At 39.5% G+C, this 20,610-nt stretch overlaps 1 protein-coding gene across 1 annotated transcript in view; it reads right to left on the bottom strand.

The window, feature by feature from the left end:
- Positions 1-20,610, bottom strand: part of LOC135771641 (protein NLRC3-like) — a 91,153-nt gene that overhangs the window by 29,099 nt on the left and 41,444 nt on the right. The window contains exon 3 of the mRNA XM_073815451.1: positions 14,954-15,127. Within this exon, the coding sequence (XP_073671552.1) occupies positions 14,954-15,127 (174 nt within the window). The remainder of the gene's footprint in view (positions 1-14,953; positions 15,128-20,610) is intronic.

Below are 20,610 nucleotides of genomic sequence, written 5' to 3'. Positions count from 1 at the left end.
GCTTAAAAAACCGCTGTCCAAAGTGCTGAAACGTGAGGAGAGCCGTTTGTAAATTCTTTATCTCCTGTTTGTTACAAATAAAGTATTTTTAGAGTACAAACCTTATCTTACATACTTGTAAATTATTTTTTGATGATATTGGATAGCCATACATTTACAGCAATTAAAAGCCTGCTTTTTTACTTCCATGACTAAAAGAAAACTGGTTTTAAAGGTTTTAATAAAAAAATAACAATTTCAATACAAGTGGAAAAACAACATAATTATTTAACATTAATCTTAAACTGCGGATCTTCTTCCTCCGCTTAGTTTTTCAGTTTACAAAGTCCGTCATCTAAATAGGGATTTGACATAGCGCCAGAGCAACTGGCTTTTAAAGGGGATGAGAGCTGTGAATCTCATTGGTTTACTGTACGTTACGCCCAAAATACTCCCATTACAATAGGACCTACCCTTTTCGACCATGCGCTCGGCGCAAAAACCATTTTTCCCGTCGTTAAATTAGCAAAAGTGGATTTGGACACGCCCATTTAGACGTTGCGCTGTGCGCTTTAGACAATGCGCTTAGATCGTTAAAATAGGGCCCTATATGTTTATGAAATGCCTAATTTAACACCTGTATTTACCTTGATAAATGTTGATAAATGGTCAGTCTGTTTAAAATATACTTACCCTTTGTCTAAATTAAATGTATTTTGTTGGAGATTGTATTTAATTTAAATTGTTTATTATTTGTATGTTCAAAGGTTTTTCACCTTACATGTTTACTGGTCAAATAAATTTGAAGAACGAGTGAAATCCTGAGTCTGGTCAAATCCTTCCCTTTTCAAGTGTGGGAAGCCATGATCATAGGTGTGATTGGCAAAGGACAAAAAAGCAGGAAAATATATGGCACACCTACCATGACGTGGCGACATATATACGCATGCACTCACGCACACGCACACACACACACACACACACACACACACACACACACACACACACACACACACACACACACACACACAATAAAATGAAATACAGTTGAAATATAATTTGAGCTCAAAATTGATTGATCTGAGTGGCCAATCGTCAATCTGCGTGGGCAAGTGCCACCCTGACCATTATGTAGCCTTGCCACTGTTTCAGACTGAACAAAATCAGTCACTTTGTGCATTTAAAGGTAAATATATCAGTGTGGTGCATTTTAAGAGTAAAAATAAGTAACTAGATCTATGAGGATTTTTATGTTTTTGTAAATAAATGTGTGCCCTTTTAGTAAAATCTTTGGTTGCATATGGTAATAATAATAAGGCACAAAAGCCACATACACAACTTGATAAATGAGATTTGTCATTGGTCAAAACATGTTTAATGTTTATAGAATAATTAGTGGGGGCATTTAATACAGATTAATTATTGATTACAACACGCTGAATTTAAAGTGGATACTGTAACACTAAAGTTATTCAAATGTTGTGACTTTCTGGAAAGGCAGTCAAGTGCATTTGTCTTTTGCATAGTTCTTTTGGCACAGTTTCACACACACAGACGCACGCACACGGGCAAACCAGATCCATGAATGTGTTTGTTTGTCATTATATTATTCTGTAATCGCAAGATTCACAAACCATTAAGAGGAGCAAATACAGGCGTGTGTTCGTCAGGATGACGTTGGATCTGATTCGTGTATATGCGTGCGTTAACGTAAGTGATTACAGAATAATAATGCAAGCAAACGTTTTGACACAAACGCAACTTTATATTGATATTGCGAGACAGCATTTCACCTCGACGAGAAATCTGATATTTACATTACTGGCATAGCTTGATTTGAAACGGACAGTTTTGTCAAAGCAGCAAACACCTGGCAGGTTCTCTTAATTTTGCTGTTTGTCTCTGCCTATTCCTTCTATCCAAGCCCAGCGCCACTGATTTAAGTCCTTTATATATAAGGTCGTCTTACCTAGGCTAGGCTTCATTTACTTAATCTTCATCCTGCTGACAACTTGTTGTGACTTTTCCGCAGCCGCGCGGCATCTGCAGCTGGATCTCAGCCACACATCACAGACCCCTCCCCATTCTACCTCTGATTGGCTAGTTTGTTAGTTTGGTTGAAAGTGAAAGATGTGTTTCTCTCATTCTATTTGTAGGCGAACGCATGATTTTTTTTTAATTCGCAGCCAACACCACACGCCGGTGATCCGACTGCAAGCTTTTTGGTGAGCTCTGCTTTCGATCGTGACAAATAAATAAACTACTTGCGGAGTGATATGAGGTCATTTATAACGGTGCCTTGCCACCCCCCCCCCCCACATACACACAAAAAAATTGGATTTGCATGATTCACGAAAGCCTCATTTTCAGGTCGGAAAAGCCGGAATTCCGGATTTATCCGGAAGAATCACACCCCTGCATGATGTTGAAATAGACTTGACAGTGAAAAACCGCCTGTGACAGTGACCAGTGAAAACTCCACTTGCGGCCACAACCAAGAGGGTCTGGAAGATAAAGCCTGCTGTCCATTAACTGGAGAGAACAAAATGGCAATGTCACTCGATGATTTGAAAGTAGAGAGGACCACAGCTAAGAGACTTTTCTCCCGTCTTGCCAATAGCATTACGAGGACCCACACAGAGATGTCTATGGAGGAGTTGAAAGAGAACTTCAAGAAGCTTACACTAGAGAGCTCCAGAGTAATGGAGGCAAATGAAGAAATAGAGGCCGTTTATATGGCAGAGTCTAAGGCAGAGGAGCTGGACGACTTGCTGAGAGCCGACATTGAAAAGACGGAGGAATCTTGTAAGCAGAAGACTAAAGAAGTTAAACTCTTAATTTGAGACACACTCTGGAATGGATATGGAGCAAAAGAACTGTCCCTAGCTATACATGTTGCAGAGAGTGAGTGCAAGAATGTCTCCGCCATCCAGCTAGATGGAACTCTGGAGGCATATGAGTTTATGCTGACTCACTTAGAGAAGTTGGTGCTCAAGGCAAAAGAAGCGCACCTTAACTGGAACCGTTGGGCTCCGCCTGCTGAGCAAAGAGACTATGATGGCCGCCTAAGAGAGCTTGAGGTGTACCTTCCCCAGCTGGTGTCGCGGAAAGCCGCCTTCATCAAAGCAACAAGAATGAAAACGGACACTGAAGAAGAACATCCAGGCCGTCGGTTAGCTCAGGTGGCAGCGATAAAGCTAAAGGCCACAGCCTTACCAAAGTTTGCCAGTAACCAGCGAGGCTACTACAGATGGAGGCAAGAATGGGAGGCTCTGCAGAAACAAGGTGAACCAACTGGTTCTAAAGATAGCCTTGATGAGAAGATGGCCAGAGATATGTGCTTATCAACATACGATTCATCAGATGAGATCTTCAGAATCCTGGAGAATCGGTTTGGGAACCAAGCCACCATTGCTCTTGAGATCGTCGAGGAGTTACAAGCAACTCCACCAGTCAGAAGCAGCCAGCCAAGGAAAGTTATTGAGCTCATCCAAACTGTGGGAAAGGCTCTTTATGATTTAAATGAACTGGATAGTGCAGACGCCATAAAGAACCCAATAGTGACTAAATCGATCGAGGGCAAGCTCCCAGAAACTCTGAAGAAAGACTGGCTCACTTATGCTGCTGATGAGAATAATGATGTAAACCGTCATAATCGCTTTGACAAGCTTATAATGTACCTGAAATCACAAGAATCTATATATGAACAATTAGATCAGCTAAAAGAGGTCGTCGAACCTGCCAAGGAAAAGACCAAGTTTCTAAAGTATGCCAGAACAAAGACAACCGAGTCCAGCAGTGGAACAATAGGCTGCATTATTTGTGGTGACCCAAAGCACAGAAAGAAACTATATTTCTGCAGAAAATTTAGGGTTAACCTAAAGCCATTGGAGAAGAGGGAAGCAGCACAACAAATAGGTGCTTGCAAGAGATGCCTCGAAGTCCACAACGGCGACTGCTGCAGGAAAATTACTTACCTGTGTAGAAATCCAGAGTGCAAAGATCAGCACCACTATCTTCTCTGTCCATTTGCCAGATCCCAGCCTCAAAGGACACCCAAATCCAGTCCAGTGAGAACTGGGGACAAAAGATACACCGAAACTTAAGAAAAGTTTCTCTCCAAGCTCACACCGGAGCTGGCGCAGCAGTGTCAGGACGCCTTTTGCAATGTAGCATCCAGGGCATACAACTCCATTTCAGCTGAGAAAGGCCTTCTGGAGGACAACGGCTTAAATGAGTATTCAGTAATCTTAATGCTCCTTGATGTCACTGCAAACGATGGACAAAGAATCGGGACCCTCATTGATCTGGCATCAGACACAAACTACATAACACACAGAGCTGCGAGCAAGTTGAACCTCAGAAGTGAAGATGTAACATTGGTGGTGCACGGTGTTGGAGGGATGAAAGTGTCTGTCGCAACCAAGCGCTACCTCCTCAGGATACGCGTCAGCACTCCAAGAGGGACTCTGAAGTCACATCAACTGATCTGCTATGGACTTGATAAAATTGCAGAAGTTCACAGACATGTTCCAGCCGTCAAGCTACAAAAGATCTTCCCAGATGTTTCCCTCAAAGCCCTTGCAAGACCCAGGGAAATACAACTCCTGATTAGCCACAGAGAAGGGCAGTTGGTACCCCAGAAAGTTCGTTCTGTTGGTGACCTGGTGCTCTGGGATGGCCCCCTTGGCAAGACCATCGGAGGCACGCACCCGGACCTCTTCGAAGAAGTCACCTTGATGGCACATACGTCAAAGACACACTTTGCAAGATCCATGAGAACTGCAGCAGTCAAATATACTGAACTCACCCATAAGGACCCCACTCGCCTGTCTTATGATTGTCCCAGCACTCAGTCCAATGCGGCCACTAGCAGCAGAGACTTTCTGAAGTGGTGGAAATGGGAAAGCATTGGAGCCGCTTGTGAGCCGAGATGTGGGGGATGTCGTTGTGGGAACTGCCAACCTGGTGGGAAAGAAATGACGCTGGTTGAAGAAAGAGAGCTGGAGATTGTAAGAAATGGCTTGACATATGTGAACGGAGATCAACACAGTGCTGAACCCCACTGGCATGTCAAGTATCCATGGAGAGAGGATCCAGCATCTCTACCCAACAACAGGAGAGCGGTTGAAGCCACATTCTACAGAACGGAGAAGCAGTTGGCGAAGGAACCAGAGTGGAAAAAGGCCTATGCTTCACAAGTCCATGAAATGGTTAAGCGCAGAGCTGCAGTAAAGCTATCCAAAGAAGTTCTGCAGAGCTGGAACGGGCCTGTGTGGTATATAAGTCACCTGATTGCACCGAATCCACATTCAGTCTCCACCCCAGTAAGGCTAGTATGGAACAGCAGCCAGAAGTACAAAGGTCTGAGCTTGAATGACATACTGTTCAAAGGTCCTGATGTCTTGAATCCGATCAGAGCTGTTCTGCTGAGGTTCCGAGCTGGTGTCTTTGCTGCCCTTGGTGACATTCGCAAGATGTACAACTCTGTCTGGCTGGAAGAAAAAGAGGTTCACCTGCACAGGTTCCTGTGGCGCGATACTGAAGATTCAGAGATGGAGGATTTTGCCATAACAAGAGTCAACATCGGAGATAAACCTGCTGGTTGCATAGCCCAAGTCGCCATGCGAGAGACCGCTCACTTAGCCCCATTCAGCCACTTTAAAGAGGAGAAACGTGTGCTGGAGGAAGACTCTTATGTGGATGACATTCTAACCTCTCACAACAACCTTGACCATCTGAAACTTCTCACATCTAACATCAAGCAAATTCTCAAAGCAGGAGGATTCCTTATGAAGCCCTGGGTCTACTCAAATCAAAGTGGGAGGAAAGAGCTGAGAAATTAAGAGATGGAGTCGAAGACCATGATTTTACCGAATCAGCTCACTGAAGAAGATAACAAAGCCCTCGGCCTCGGTTACAGTACTGAGGATGATAAACTACACGTCATGGTTGCAGTGAACTTTTCCAAGAAAAAGAAAAAAATGCGCCTTGGCCAGGACTTACTGAGGGAAGAAGTAAGAAGACAAACTCCAGATCCACTCACCAGAAGAGAACTATTAAGCCAAGTCTCTGGTCTTTATGATCCACTCGGCCTGGTGGCTCCAGCAAAACAGAAGGGAGCCATTCTGATCCGAAGAGCTTTTCAAGAAGCAAAGGTGATGTACTGCATAGAAGACACCTGGGATGCTGCCTTGTCCAAAGAACTCAGAGAAGATGCCATAAAGCTCCTCGAAGAGTATGCCGACCTGAGATTACTCAGATTCACCAGATCCCTCACGCCACCAGATCCAGGTGGAAGACCATGTGGCATCACCTTCTCTGATGGCAGTGAGCATGCGTATGGTGCCGTGCTGTACCTTCGTTGGAGCTGCAGTCATGCTGTTGTTATGAGGTTAGTTGAGTCTAAGGCCAAGCTGACCCCTTTAGACCAGAAGGGTGACCCTGTGAAGGCGGAGTTGTGCGGAGCAGTCTTTGCGGCACGGCTGAAAAATTACTTCCAAAAACACTGCCGAATTGATGTCAAGAGATGGTATCATCTCATAGACAGTCAGACCATTTTGGGAGCAATACAGCGGGAAAGTTATGGCTACCAGACCTTCTTCGCGAACAGAGTTGGAGAGATCCAGACCAGCACCGACATCCAAGATTGGTGGTGGATTCCAGGGTCAGTGAACATTGCGGATATCATCACCAGAGGGGCCAGTCCTGATGACCTAACTGAGAAATCTGAGTGGCAGTCAGGTCCACAGTTTCTTCAGCTTCCTGAGAGTGAGTGGCCGAAAAAATCAGCTAAAGATGTTGCTGCACAAGCAAGAGACAATATCATAAAAATTCAGAAGAAAACATTTGTTGCTGTACTCACATGAAGTCAACAGAAATCACAAACTCCAATCACAGTCCAGGAGACCGAGTCCGAGTCCAAAGAACCACTGGCAGTAGCAGCAGTCCAAAAGCTGTTGGATGAAAGGCACTTCAGCAGTCTAAGACGATTGGTTGGGACGATAGCATGGACTTGTAGAGTAGCTAGGAGGTTTTTGTGTTCTAAAATTAGAGATAAAGAAAAGTGGGAGGCAATACAATCATCTAGCACCATCACTGTAAAGGAAAGACAAGAAGTATTCCAGAACCTATGCTTGGCAGCACAAAAGGGCGTACACTTTCCGAACACGACAACAGACAGACTGGTTGTTTATAAAGATCAAACAAGTGGACTACTGATGTGTGGTGGTAGGATCCAGACTTTCAAGGAGGACCAGAGAGTTGTTCCCCTGTTACCTTTCCAGGCCTGGATCTCCACCCTCCTAGCCCGAGAAGCACACAATGAGGGACATGATGGAGTGGCAGGAACTTTGCTGCGGATGCGACAGAAAGCCTGGGTCATCAGGGGAAGAATTATTGCCCAAAGAGTTGTTGACAGTGTGTAGTTTGCAGGAAGGCAAAAGCAAGAACCTGTCAGCAAATAATGGGGAACTTACCTGAAGAGAGGTCAAGCCCGGCTGCACCGTTTCAATTTACATCTATTGACTTATTCGGACCATACCAGGTGAAGGATGATGTCAAGAGGAGAGTGAGCATGAAAGTATGGGGTGTGCTCTTCTGCTGTATGTCAAGCCGAGCCATCCATGTCGAACTGGCAAACACGCTATCAACAGAGAGCTTTTTACTTGCTTACCAGAGGTTCACTTCTGTCCGAGGCCATCCTCAGAAGATCTGGTCCGATCCAGGTACGAACTTTATCGGAGCAAAACCTGTCCTTGAAGAGATGTATACTTACCTGAGACAACAGTGTAAAGGGTCACTTGAAGAATATGCTGCCAAGAATGAGACCTATTGGATGTGGAAAATCCTTCCAGCCGATGCACCTCACCGCAATGGCGCTGCCGAAGCTGCTGTCAAGATCACCAAAAGAGCTCTCCAAAGCCTTGGCAGAGGAGAAGGTCTTACCTTCAGCGAATTCCTGACAGTGCTCAAGCTAGCTGCCAATCTTGCCAACGAAAGGCCTATCGACGCCAGAGTGCAGTGCCGTGAAGACCGCATCCAATATGTCACTCCGAACACCTTATTGCTTGGTCGAGCCACACAGAGTGGAGATTTCAAGTCATTCGACTACACCACTTACCCCTTTAAAAGGCTGCAGGAGATGCAGACTCAAGTTAACAACTTTTGGAAGTCCTGGAGCCAGCTAGCAGGTCCAAACCTGTTCATCCGCAGTAAGTGGCATACTGCTGAAAGAAATGTTGCCATTGGAGACATAGTTTGGCTCTGTGACCAAAATGCATTAAGGGGGCAGTTCAAAATGGCTAGAGTTGTCAGTGTGAATGCAGATTCCAAGGGCATCGTTCGGGATGTCCATGTGAAAGTCTCTCCGAGTGCATGTGTTCAGGTGAAAACTCTAAAACCTATTGCCAAAGAGTCCAGGTCTAGGGAGAAGGATCTCCAGGGTACTATACTGCATCGGGACGTGAGGCGTCTCGTCGTTCTCGTCCCAGTGGAGGATCAATTCAGCGGGGATCAGCTCGCCTGAGAAGTGCGATCTTTCCAGGTCAAACCACCTAAAGATCGAGTGGGAGGTGTTTTGGCGATCTGCCGGGAGGTGTGCCTGTGTGCGGGTGCATGTTGATGTGACAGGTGCTCGTAATAGCGAGCAGCAGCTCCACAGCGCGCTTCAGCAGGTGAGAGAGATTATTAATTAGCAGCACACTGAAAAACCCAGATAATAAAAGCAGCGCGAGTTGTTCAGTTGTTTTTCAGCGTAGCTGAAAACAAGCAGCTGAATTAACACGAAATCTCGAAAGCTCATGGGAAAAGGAAAAGATCAAAAGGGCTACCGGTAAGCTCATGCATCTTAACTGGACTTTGGAGACTGCTTGAATTATTTATTAAACTTTAATTGAAGATGTTTTTTTGGAGTACATTTTATAATGGATTTTGTGGATTTTGCTTAAATGAGGAAAATCTTAGTGGACATTTCTAACTCTTCACATGAAAACATTGAAGTCTTAAAACACTGAACTGCTAGAAAATATTTAATTATAAAAATCAGAAAATAACTTAATATAAGCATTTTTTGACATGTAAATTTGTGATGTGTTATTTAATTCATTATGAACAATATATGTTTATGAAATGCCTAATTTAACACCTGTATTTACCTTGATAAATGTTGATAAATGGTCAGTCTGTTTAAAATATACTTACCCTTTGTCTAAATTAAATGTATTTTGTTGGAGATTGTATTTAATTTAAATTGTTTATTATTTGTATGTTCAAAGGTTTTTCACCTTACATGTTTACTGGTCAAATAAATTTGAAGAACGAGTGAAATCCTGAGTCTGGTCAAATCCTTCCCTTTTCAAGTGTGGGAAGCCATGATGTTGAAATAGACTTGACAATTAATGAATTGTAAAAAGTTCTCAAGTAATTCAATAATCAAGTAAACAGTAAGTGATCAAATAAGAACAGAGAAACAAATGAAAAAACAGACAAATAAATATAACATTAAGTAGCAGATTGTTTTTGATTAACATATAAGTTACAGCTGTCACTTATACTTACAAGCCTATAGTAATGGATTCATACGCACTAAACCACTTTTTCCCTAAACTTTTTACTTTACGCATAAACTTTTTATATACATTTATATACGCCAATGGAATTTTTGACTTAATTATGAGCGTATGTGACCATCAAAGCCTGAAAGATCACAGTTCTGCATGTGCACGTTTGTTCCCACTGAGATGTTATGGACAGCAGACTTTCTTTTGTGTCCCAGCAACTTATTTTCAGGAGCAGATTAACCATATGGGCAAACTGGGCGAGTGCCCAGGGGCACCAAAGTCTTAGGGGCACCAACTGAAACCAGCAATAATTTTTTTTAATAAAATTACAAAAGTATTTGCTCTTTAAGACGTAAGTTGCTCATCTACTAAGTAAGCGTGACACGCACAACAGCTATCTGGAAAATGATTGGCAGACAGCCGAAAGCCCCAAAAACAATGAGAAGATATCAGAGAAGTGGCAGCAGCTAAGTGGCAGTGCCAAATGAAAATTAAAAAAAAAATCAAAGAAAAAGTACATTAAGCAACTTTACAAAAAATCACACAAATATGTAGTTTTTTTTACGCTGGTGCGAGCAGTCTGTTAGCAGCACTAACAATGATGCAAATTTATGCTCTGTTGAGCAATCAATTAGTGACGGAGACACCACCGATCAAATAAGAGTGCGTCTGATGAGCCGAAGCATCCAGAAACAATCGCCCAACAGCTAGACTTAATCTCCTACACCCAGACTGAGGTGGATGATGAAACAATTGACGGTTTGCTGTTCCTGGTGATCTGGCCTTGTGGAGGTTCATCACAGAAAAAGTGAGGGAAGAGTATACAACGTGAGGCTGCAGTCTATCAGAATCAGGCTGCCAAATATCCAGCATCTGTATGAGATTGTGGAATGAGGGAGAAACACTTTCTCTTACAAATTAATTATTACAGTCTCGTTTCCAAAACAAAGAAATTATTCCTAAGGAATGGCTACTGTACTCCCCGTCAACTGGATTGATTTATTGTCTTTTCTCCTCACAAATTCATACATTTATTACAGGCGTTTGTGACTGGAAACATCCTGAGAGAATATCTGACCACGAAAAGAGTGCGGATCACTGACGTAACATGCTTGCTTTAATAAACAGAGCAAAACAAATATCTGTAGCCAATGCTTTGATTTGCAGGCAGATGAAGGATGAACAAAACTTCTGGAAGGAGGTATTGAGGCATGTAGTAGCCGTTGTCAAGTTTTTGGGAGAAAGGGGGTGTAAGGTTTTGTTCTGTGTTTTCTTGTATTCTGTGTATTTTTGTATTTTGGACTTTTATTTTGACATCCTGTTCTGTTCTGGCTTTTATTTTGATATACATCCTGCCATGTTTCATGCTTCACACTTCCTGTTTGTTTTTGTATATAAGTCACTTCCTGTACACCTGTTCTCTGCTGATTATTACATCGCCATTCTGTTTGTATCTGCCTGTTTTCTGTACCTGTATTCTGTTTATCTGTATCTGCCTGTGTTTTTTTGGATTTTGATTGTTACTCTGCCTGCCCTGAACCTGAGCCTGTTATTTGGATTAAGATTATTAATTAATAAGTTGGATTACCCTTACTGGATTTGTTTGCTGGACCTTTTGGGATTTTACTAAATAAACACCTTTTGCACATGGATTCACCTCTTCTCACTCGCTTTCTTTAAAGCACTACGTTACAGGGGGCTTCTGTTTTGAGGGCATGAGGAAAAACTAGGATCACCACACAACTGAAATTGTCTTTTAGTTTGACCCCTTTATACAAGAACATTTAAAGAAGCATGGACAGAAGGGTTAAGGTAAGCCCTCCTATTTGTTGTCTTGAATCTGTGAAGAGTTTATATCATTAATGGGCAAAAAAACCTAAAGACATAACAGCAGCTGAAATCCAACAGGCCAAATATTTTTCCATAATTGTTGATTTAAGACCAGACCTCTCCCATGTTGATCAGTTGACATTTATTTTTAGATTTGTTAATGCTGAGGGAAGAGAAGTTAAAAAGATTCCTTTAATTCATTACACGCTCTGTGCCGCTCATTCTTTGAATCTCGTTGGCGTGAACAGCATAGATGATTGCTGTGATGAGGTCACATCATTTTTTAGTCATTTACAATCTTTTTATAACTTTTGCAGTGCATCCACTCATAGCTAGATTCGAGTTTTTAATGAAATTCACATTAATTTGACGCTTAAACCTCTGTGTGCCACAAGATGAAACCGTAGGGCCGACTCCACCAAAGCTCTCTATGAAAACTACAATGCAATTAGAAAAGCACTTGCAAAAATTGCTGCAGATTGCAATGAAAAAGCAGACACAAGACGTTATGCTGCCGCACTCGCTGGTAAGATAAATAATCTGGAAACGACGATAATGTCTTCACTGTGGAACCGGGTGCTAAGCAGATTTAAGGCAACAAGCGTTCATCTGCAAAAAGACAACATGGACTTATCAACTGCTGTTGAACTATTGCAGTCATTACACTTTTATGTTGGCACTACGAGAGCAGTTTGCTGAGGTAGATGAATCTGCTCGTGCTTTCGGTGTTACTCTGACTTATTAATATGATGTTTACCACAAACGAAAGAGAAAGCGGTCATCTGACGAAGATGAAGTATTATTTACTGATGTAAGTCAGATATTTAAGGTCGAGGCATATTATGTAATTTTGGACAGACTAAAATCATGCCTGGCCAAACGTATTGATGCTTACAAGAAGGTCTATGATCTTTTTGGTATGTTCTTTTGCAAGGACTGTACAGAAAGTGATGATAAACTTTCATCCACTTATCCAGTGGACTTAGATAAAACTTTGACTGATGAATTGATTCAGCTTAGACATTTCCTAATGTTTTTGTTGCACTTATACTGTATTTAACTTTGTCAGTATCTAACTGTGAAGGAGAGAGGTCTTTATCTACTCTAAAGCGAGTGAAAAATGAACTTAGGACAACAATGACACAGAAACGTCTTTCTGCACTTTCCCTGCTTGTCATTGAATCTGAACTGGTTAGGGACATAGATTTTGAAGACATCGTACGGCAGTTTGCTTGGTCAAAATCCAGAAAAGTGCAATTGTAAATAGTTTGAGAATTTGTGCATAATATCACTGCAGTTGTTTTGTTTGTGTTGTTCAGTACAAGCGATGTATCATTACACCACTGAGTAGTTGCACATTAACTACAGATGTTGTTATGTTAGAGTAGTTTTTTTGTGTTCAATTTTACAAAAGTAACATGTTTATATTGATAGTTTCTTGTGAAATGTAATAATTGCTAATTCTTACACTCAAAATATGAACTTTGTTGGAGTCAGTTTTACCAAATAATTTCTTGTTCACTTTACTTAACAAACACAAGTAACAGCATATGATTAATTTAACTTAGTAATTTCAACAAAAGACTGTCACTGGATCCCAAACCGCCTACTTCCATACTATATAGTACGCAAAGTAGCGCTTTTTACGTACTATATAGTATGGAAGTAGGCGGTTTGGGATCCAGCTTGTGTCTTGTCAGCTTTACTTCAAAATTTTTTGTTCAGCCAATAAAACATTGTTGTGTAAAAGTAACAGATTAATAAAACCAATACAGACTTGCATCTCATTGGCTGATGATGCTGCAGTGTATTATGGGTAAATTGTTGTTCTGGCAGAATTGTTGTACCCTCTTGCAAAAGTGTAGCACGATTAGATAGGTACCGGAGTAATAAGTGGCCAAGCATTAGTTAATTAACTTGTTCTGATATATTTTAGAACAAAACAAACCAACAAACAGTTTGAAATGTTACATTGCATTTCAAATATGTTTGTGATATGTTTGATAAACTGTAATTAAATAAAGGTTGTATTGAGCAGCTGCACTCTGATTGATTGATTCGTTGTTATAGAGTTATTAAATCATTTTTTTTATCAATTAAATGTTCCATAATAGTGACTTTACTAGGATTTCTTTAGTCCATGTAACATTTAAATTGTCAATTTTACAAAAACTTTTTTAGTAAATACAACTTACATTTTATTTGTTGACATTACTTAACAAAGCTATGTGGAACCCACTTGACGAAGTTTTTTTTAAGTAAATCCAACTTTTTATTTTTTTGAGTGTACAAAATCTTATAAATGATTAAGTGGATTCTTGCATGATCATTTGTGAGGTGGGTCGGGGGCACCACAATGTCTTAATACACCACTGCTTATTTTAAGGACTACAAAACAATACATTGTAATACATTTTGATATTGCTTCACCAGATCCTTGCATATGAGACAGCCAAGCAGGTTTCACAAGGGCTTTTCATGTGTAATCCATAATGAAAATATCTTACCATTAAACTTCAGAAATCTAGTAGAGATAATGGTTTTATGTGCACTCAGAAGATGTGATTCACTGTTAACTGTGGGGTGCAGGGCTGTTATGGTAACAGGATACAGCCTGCTATAAGAGGGATTGATTATTCACGTTAGTAAATTAAAGCCCAAAATATTCAAGTTGTCTACTCTATTTATAAAGACAGATATTATATTTGATTTATTTTTATGAGACAGTTTTGATTTCTGGAAATATTTAATACAGAATATGACAAATAATGCAGAATCCCAAAAAGTCAACATTTTGTTGATTTTGCTCTTGCGAACAACTGTAGGGACTGACTGGCAGCCGACATCTAACTCCAGATTGTACAATCAATATTTTGTCTCTTGTAAGCCCTCAATTAAACTAATAAATGTGACCATTTAGTGCATTAGATATGTGTTCGCTGCCAAGACGGACACAAATATGGTGGCGGTCATGGCAGAAGTGACGTCTTTGGTACCCATGAATTGCTTATTTAACCATGAACGTACCTGATAGCTTTTTGTAGATGAATTCTGGTGAGCACGTCAACGCCATTTAACACCAAAGTGCACCTGTTTCTATTAAAAACAGCTTTTAATTGCTCTTCTCCACATAGGTTCATGGTAAGAATGTTGTCCCACCTAAGTTTTGATTCCTACTTAACCAAATGAAGTAAGATAACCGCACGTACCAAAAACAGCCACACAATAATCTCGTAAATCTGCTCTCTGTCCATCCTGATGGACAATTTAAGCAGAATCACAGAAAATAAACAGATGCACTCTGAGCAATTAAAGGATACACACACATGACTTATATTAACAAAGTCTGATTCATTTGGAAATATTGCCTTGTGTATGCGAACTGAACCAACATTGTATCCATGTAATACAAAACAAAACAAAGCAATCGATCTACAGGTCTGAAAACACCCTAAGATTAACTTTTATGATCCACTTTCAATGTTGACTAGTGTCTATAAATCCATTACAGATGTTATGATCTCTGTATAGTCTCACTATAATCTATATGTGATTTCTGTCTGAACATCAGATCACAATCTTACTTCAGTATCTTCAGTTTACAGTCAGGATTCTTCAGTACAGCAGAGATCAGCTTCACTCCTGAATCTGTGAGTTTATTCTGAGACAGATCCAGATGTCTCAGGTGTGATGGGTTTGATCTCAGAGCTGAAGTCAGAGCAACACAACCTTCATCTGTGATATTACAATCACTCAACCTGTAGAGAACAGAGACTTTATGTGAATTATACAAAACTACAAAGTTTGTACACAAATCTCTAACCTCCGTATCTTCATGTAATGTTCATCTTTCAATCCATCAGTTACTGAGACACTGTGTGGTTAAATGTCAAATAAATCCATCACACAGCTGACTATTAGTGTTAGATGTCCTAAACCACATGAACATTTCTTCATAAATCTGTATTGAGTTCATGACTCACACTTGTAATTCTCATCAGGTATTTGATGTAAAAATCTTTCTCTATTACAGGAGGAATATCAGCTGGAGATAACATAACTCTGATCTTACATTTAAAGATGTCACAGTGTTTAAAGATCAATTTCACTCAATCTATAAAAACATTATTAATGTGTGTGTCAGTGTCAATGATGGATCAATGTTTTTTATCATCTTTATAAAAACAACACGATGAGGATAATATATAATTAGGGCTGGGCGATATGACCCAAAAAATTATCGAGAAAATGTTTTCCATATCAGTCGATATCGATAATTATCATGATAAATAACAAATCTTTACTCCTGTCAAATTTAAAGGCAGATTTTTGCTCCTGAATGAAAATTGTAAAAACCAGACAGTTAATAATGGTATTAAACTACTTTTTATTCAGAACATGACAAATACAAATACTAAAATCTTGTTTTAATGCATCTGTATTAAATGTAAATCTATTTGTTATGAAATCAACACATTTCTGACACAAAAGCAGCAAACTACTGTCCCTTTAAGACCCAAGACAGACTGCTTTAAGTTTCAATATACTGAGTAACAGCTGTTTATGTTCACTTAAACAAGAAAGAAAACTTAGTTCAGTGATCACGCATGTGTTATACATATACGAGCTATACACGCTGATAAATGGATGTCAAGACTGTCACGTTGCTGTGGGAGCGCACATACCCAAACACTATATTCACTGCAGTGGTGGATCTCCTGCTTTTCCTCAGTTTCCTGAATTTGTGAATGTCCTGTAAATATACTTTTAAAGCTGGGCGGACGCTGAATGAAAGTAAAGTATACTGCACGCACCTGTGTCTGCTGTGTTTGACGAACCCTGTTTGCGCGTCCAACATTACACACAAGAAAATGTTTCCGCGCATTTGGATTCCATGATTCCGTCCGCGTTATCCGCATCGCGAAAATCATAGGTCTCTACTAATAAATGAATAACTTGCCTCATCTTCCACTCCTTCAAGTCTGACTGTCACTGTGATTGTAAACCAAGAGCGCGTGCCGCATCCGGAAGTGCTCGCGCAACATTACGCACAGTGCTTAAACATTATCGATCACTTATCGAACTGTCCTTATCGTTTTATCGAAAAAGTTTATATCGGTAAAATTATCGTTATCGAATTATCGCCCAGCCCTATATATAATAATAAACACAATAATATCAGCAAAGATTTCATCAAAGAAACACCAAACTACATTTTCTGACTACATTTTAACAGAGGAGTTTTGTTGCACGTTGTGAAGGAAATTGAAATGAATCATAACTAATTATAACTAACATGTCTTTTCCTTACAGGTTTGAACATTTGTACTGTATGCTTTTAACAACAATGTGTTAAAAAAGAAAAAGTAAAGTTGTATGTATTGAATAATGTAAGACTTTACAATAAGGTTTTGATTGAGTACATGATCTTATTTCCTGAAGTGTTTGTTTGTGTTCATAATGGACAAGATGTTGTCTGACTCTCAGCTAACAGAGAAAAGTTCTAAGAACGTTCCCTGAAAGTTCCCAAAAACTTTCTGCCAACATAAAAAGTGTCCAGTTTTCTTGACGTTCTCTGTTTATGTGCGTAGTTTGGAATTCCCCCTCCGTCTGTGTGTGCGCGCGCGGGTTTAAAGGCACTCAATAGTGCACATATGGAGGGACACGTTCCAAAAACCAAGCGTACATAAAATCTTTCTGTTCTTGACAGGCACATATAAACAAAATGATCTTCACAGTATTATTTTTCTAATAAAAACATTTCTTTATGTATTAAAGGTGCAGTGTGTAAATTGTAGCGGCATCTAGTGGTGAGATTGCGAATTGCAACCAATGGCTCAGTTCACTGCTCACCCCTTACTTTTGAAATGCATAGAGAAGCTACAGTAGCTGCCACCGGACAAACATATCATCTTCGGAGACAACTTAGTAAAAAAAGTTTGTCCGTTAAGGCTTCTGTAGAAACATGGTGGCACAAAATGGCGGCTTCCATGTAAGGGGACCCTCGGTATGTGGATAAAAACGTCTCATTCTAAGGTAATAAAAACATAATGGTTCATTATGAAAGGTCTTTATACAACCCTGATAATATAGTTTTGTATATTATTGTGCATTTCTGTCAAGAGATCCATCTAAAAATTACACACTGCACCTTTAAGTGTATGTATAGAGAGTCAAAAACCAGTCTGTGCTTATTTGGTCTTAAAGAGACAGTAACCTCAATTAACATACTTAAAGAGTAACTAAACCCCTGGTCAGAACCTGACTCCACCCACTGGCAATATTTGAAAAATGCAAGAAAAGTGGTCAGACCCCAACGGAGATAGAGGGGACGAACTAAGGTCGTACCAAGTGTGTGATGAGATCGTAACAAGGGCGTGGTGAGCTTGAACCTACACAACACAAGGTATTTTTTGGACCCACCATCCAATAGGAAAATTCAACTGCCATAGCTACCGTTCAACCTGAAGAGGGCAGCACTCAGACGTTTTTACACCATATATCATATATCAAACCTGCAGAGTTTAGCTCCAACCTTAATCAAACACACATGCCTGTGATTTTCTAGTGATCATGAAGATATTGATTAGCTTGCAGGTGTGTTTGATTAACCCTTAAGAGTTCCTTAAAAAACGTCCTTAAGTGTTCCTAAGGCCACAAAATGACACCTTCCCAAAAACTGCTCTAAAAATATCATACGTCAATATTGTTTTTCATTTTAAACAATGCAGTCTTTTAGAAGTACTTTTGCCTGAAACATACATATCAAATATTAATATATTTTGTGGATATTTTAACCCTTTATATGCCTGTTTGTTTACATTAGCCCATGTTGTTTTAACAGAAAAAACAAAATCAAAAAACTAAATATTTTTCAAAAAACACATTTGAACCACCATGTGATTATTATTATTATTATACCCTGGGATGGGTCAAAGATTGGTAGCAACATTGATTTTCATGCATTGTTATTTTTTGAACAAGGTCAGATTTTATAAAAAAAACTTCCTTAAATTTATTTGAAATAATAAAAATAATGCAATAAAGTATATACTCTCTAATCAAATGTATATAAAAATTAAAATGTTTTACTCTCAAAACACCACAACAATAAAGACACAAGTCTCAACTATACTAGTCAACATTTGAAGTGGATCAAAAAAGTTTATCAAAGTTGTCCTAAGACAAGAATGGGTATTAGGGATTGGTTTTATGTAAACTTTTTTGAAGGGTTTTGATCCACTTCGAATGTTGACTAGTGTAGTTCTGAACCAAATTTTAAGAGAAAAATAACAAAAAATGAAGTTTCTGTCACACTTTTAGTGGTTTTACCAACCAGGTGTCAACAGTTAGTTGCATTATCTTGTCACAAGTTAATAAATTACTGTCTCTGCATTGTTTTTAATGCAAAAAGGTTTTGAAATATGAAAACTACATTCTTAGAGCTTTCCAACAATATATAGTTTGTCAAGATTATTTCAAGAATTTAGGGTATTAGTGTTATAAATATATAATCATTCACATGTATTCCTATGGGGGGAGTGGCATTTAACAAAATAACTGTCACTATACAAATTCTATCATCAAATGAAATATGAAAACTACATTCCCTGAGCTTTCCAACAATACATAGTTTGTCGAGGTTATTTCAGGTTAATGGGATATTTACAAAGAAATATGTAATAACATTTTGGGCCCACCTGTTGGTCTGCGACATTTTAGAAAATTAATCTTACTACATAATTTTTTTTTCAAAATGGTGTTCATATATTAAAACTACATTCTTAGAGCCTTCCAACGGTATATAGTTTTTCAAGATTGGTGGAGGTTTAGACAATGTAATTATTGTTTTAAATTTGTAATGCCAAACGTCCCACCTGTGGGACAGTGACAGTTATAGGTCAGTGTTCCTAAGGTCACAAATGACACCTTCCTAAAAATTGCTCTAAAAATATCATACGTCAATATTTTTTTTCATTTGAAACGATGCAGTCTTTAAGAACTACTTCTGCCTGAAACATACATATCAAATATTAATATATTTTGTGGAAATTTTAACCCTTTATATGCCTGTTTGTTTACATAAGCCCATGTTTTTTTTTAACAGAAAAAAAAAACAAAAAAACTAAATATTTTCCAAAAAACACATTTGAACCACCATGTGATTATTATTATTATACCCTGGGATGGGTCAAAGATTGGTAGCAACATTGATTTTCATGCATTGTTATTTTTTGAACAAGGTCAGATTTTATAAAAAACTTAAGTGTTCCTAAGGGCACAAAATGACACCTAGAGCCTTATGTGTGCTGTAATGCCTTGCCATTTTCACTACTTCTGCTATACTGTTCATACTTATAGCAGTGTACTTGCATAAACAACATGAGCGAGAACCAAAATGAAGATTGATTTTGATTCGGTTCCGGCCTCTCATCGTTTTTATTACTGAATTAGTTTATAATGCAGAATGTGCCCTTCAAAGAGAGAAGAATTTGGATATGTTGAATATGCCCCCCTGCCCCACTCAACACCGACTCCACCCCAACATCACCCCCACTCCCTTACCACTCAGACACACTTTTTTTACACATACACAAATTTTCAACATTAAAGGTTTATCTTTTCAGTAGCTATGCGGTCCGCAGAAAACAGCAAAAATGTTGACATTTTGATGAATGCATGAAATGGTAAAAAGTAGCACCACCTGGTGGACAAGTATAAAAATTAAAACTTCAAGGCCAGTAGTTCAAAATGATATATTGACATAAAGGTATGTATTAGTTTATGTTAATATAAATGGGGGGTCAAAAATGGTAGTTATAATGGTTTTCAATGGGGCATTTTTTGTCCTTAGGAACGTCTCGGTTACATATGTAACCCTTGTTCCCAGGAGGAAGAGAACGGAGACGTCACGTCGTGACAGACGAATTGGGAACCGCTTCGCGGGTGACCTATCTACTTCGAGAAACTATGAAAACGCCAATGAACTTGGCATGCAGGTATTTGCATAATGCTGGCGCCGCCCTGCCAGGTGTGCATATAAGCCGCAGGTGCACAATACCAAATCAGCTATATTATTGCTGAGAAGCCGAGCAACAGTGCCCGGCCTGAAAACAGCAATGGAACAGCAAACTGTGGCGACAGGACGTGACGTCTCCGTTCCCTTCCTTCAGGGAACGAGGGTTACATACGTAACCGAGACGTTCCCTTTCAGTCGGTCACTACGACGTCACGTCGTGAC

This window comes from Paramisgurnus dabryanus, chromosome 8 (genome assembly GCF_030506205.2).
Source record: "Paramisgurnus dabryanus chromosome 8, PD_genome_1.1, whole genome shotgun sequence".
NCBI classification, from domain to species: domain Eukaryota; kingdom Metazoa; phylum Chordata; class Actinopteri; order Cypriniformes; family Cobitidae; genus Paramisgurnus; species Paramisgurnus dabryanus.
The sequence above is the reverse complement of the archived record's forward strand: the minus strand, read 5'-3'. Positions and strand labels throughout refer to the sequence as shown.